General features: G+C 37.4%; 1 protein-coding gene across 1 annotated transcript; it reads left to right on the forward strand.

The window, feature by feature from the left end:
- Positions 1-368: 368 nt before the first annotated feature.
- LOC121373085 (shematrin-like protein 1) lies at positions 369-2,062 on the forward strand. Its single transcript, XM_041499532.1, has 2 exons — positions 369-376; positions 1,612-2,062. Exons 1-2 carry the CDS (start codon positions 369-371, stop codon positions 2,060-2,062), a joined length of 459 nt encoding a protein of 152 aa, XP_041355466.1.
- The last annotated feature ends 713 nt before the right edge of the window (positions 2,063-2,775 follow it).

Raw genomic sequence — 2,775 nt, forward strand, 5'->3', positions numbered from 1 at the left:
GACAAACAGAATCATACCGCATTTTAGTACAGACATTGGAATAGCGGCTCGCTTTTGAGTGATAAAATGAAGAATAATGCGTTATTATGTGACGAAGAATAGCCAAACGATATTATTGTAGAAAACCGTGCGGTTTTAACAAAATTAACGCAGATGATCTGTTCTGATTAGATTGACTAAATAATAAAACAATATACAATCTACAAGAAACTATCATCAAATTTACAAAACAAAAGAAACGAAAATTGTAAAATTATTTGAAAAGTTTCAGTTTGAATATAATTAATTTTTGTATCTATAAAATGTATAATTATTTTCTCACAATTTTTGACGCATTTTCACAGTCTGTTTACCTAATTAATCGTACCATGAACAAGTATATACTTTACTGCGATCTTGAGTATTATGGAATCGATTAGCAGCGATTAGTCCATTATACTGTCTCTCTTCGAGCCAGTACTTCACGACTGGCATATCAGATATTGTATCACCATACCTGTGGGGAAATTTAAAAGATCGGCAGGTGTAGCGTACATCGTGGCAGTTGTGTGCCTTTTGTTTGTTTGTAAATTTCTCAAATTTCAATACTTAAATGACCATTACAAGGGTTACATTTTAAATGGCATCATGACACATGACCTGTCCCGCCTCCTAAGTGATGGTTTTATTAATTACACTTATATTAATCCTCCTAAGGTTCGAAATCTACGGAACTAGCTGATTGAACTAAAAGTGATCTTTTTGTGTCGTAAAAAGAAAGTTTGGCTTCTTTATCACGGTGAGCAATGTTTTCATTAAACATTGACTATTTGTTCTGAATACCACTTACAGGACCATGGTCACCTTACAATAATCAACATTTTCTCTGGAAACAGGTGACACGTTAAATTATTGAAACCAAGGTAGAAGTATACCAAATAGTATCGCACAAGGACAAGGGTTAAAGTGCACCCAACTTTTACTATCACAGATAATGCTACCATTCTTGCCAGTGTGACAGTGTAACGTTGTGGTCATAATTATAGGATATTAAACAAGCTTCCATTTAGTATCATGTTTATATTCCGAGTGAAATAATTATTTCACGAGGGACAAGAACATGGTACGAACTGGTAGCGAGTTTAATATCCTATTTATTACCCATAATCGATCTTAATTTATATCACTCAACTCGTTTGGTTGACGTTCCTATAAGCTTGTAGTGCGCTAATCGATGACGTCGAAGTGTTACGTCCCATTTGGCGTTCTAGTGGGACGTATCACTTTCATATGTGTCAAGGTATTTTTAACCATATGTAATAAAATGTTGTTCTACCACGGTATCTGGTAGGTATATTCATGTTAAAAAACCCACCTCAGAACTAGTAACCAAGTACCAGCTACTACTCTGTTTGAATCGTGCAGGTTTCCTCTCAAATACAACTTAACGATATCACATTAGAACATCATGTCCCATGCTCACTCTCGTCTTCTGTGATAGTCTTAATTTTCCATGTTACCGATGAAGATATAATTGTCTATAATATAAGCCTACCATTTCATATTAATGGACATCTAATTTATTTGTTTCACTTTTTCTACATATCACAGTGATAAGTTCTTCCACTGAAGGCACAAGTTCAACTGCAGAAACTACAATATCAAGTCAAGATACAACAGCTACAACATCAAGTCAAGATACAGCAGCTACAACGTCAAGTCAAGATACAACAGCTACAACATCAAATCAAGATGTAACAGGTATAATATCAAGCCAAGATACAACACCTACAACACCAAGTCAAGATACAGCAGCTACAACATCAAGTCAAGATACAGCAGCTACAACATCAAGTCAAGATACAACAGCTACAACACCAAGTCAAGATACAACAGTTACAACATCAAGTCAAGATGTAACAGCTACAACATCAAGTCAAGATACAGCAGCTACAACACCAAGTCAAGATACAGCAGCTACAACATCAAGTCAAGATACAGCAGCTACAACATCAAGTCAAGATACAGCAGCTACAACATCAAGTCAAGATACAGACAGCTACAACATCAAGTCAAGATGTAACAGCTACAACATCAAGTCAAGATACAGCAGCTACAACACCAAGTCAAGATACAGCAGCTACAACACCAAGTCAAGATACAGCAGCTACAACATCAAGTCAAGATACAGCAGCTACAACATCAAGTCAAGATACAACAGTTACAACGACTACTGCAACGCCTGTTCCTGGTCCTGTTGGTAAGGGTTCATTTATACTGCATTATAACGCCCATCCCTGGTCCTGTTGGTGTAGGTAATGGCTCGTTCACACTGCATTACAACGCCTATCCCTGGTCCTGTTGGTGTAGGTAAGGGCTCATTCACACTGCATGGGGCGCGTTCATGCGGTTCGGCTCCGGCGTTTATTTCGTTTACCGCATTCGTTCATAGCGTGCAGACGTGGTTCTGGTCAAAGTGAAAGGGTCTTTCTTGAGTTTGTAGCAATTTTATACGGTTCTTGGTAAATAAGATATTATTTTAATTATAAACATTACAATTTACTTACAATTTCTTTGTTCGATTAAGAACGATATGTTTAATTCATGTATTCATCGATATCTTAGAGGCAGATGGTAGCCAAGATCTAAAACGCTCACTCGATGCGCGGTCGGTCTAGGGTTTGGGGAATGGTGGGAAATTTCTCGTTCCGTCCAGTGTTCCACAACTGGTGTAACAAAGACTGTGGTATGTACTATCCTGTCTGTGGGATGCTGCATATAAAAGGTCCCATGCTG

Source organism: Gigantopelta aegis, chromosome 5 (assembly GCF_016097555.1).
Source record: "Gigantopelta aegis isolate Gae_Host chromosome 5, Gae_host_genome, whole genome shotgun sequence".
NCBI classification, from domain to species: Eukaryota; Metazoa; Mollusca; class Gastropoda; order Neomphalida; family Peltospiridae; genus Gigantopelta; species Gigantopelta aegis.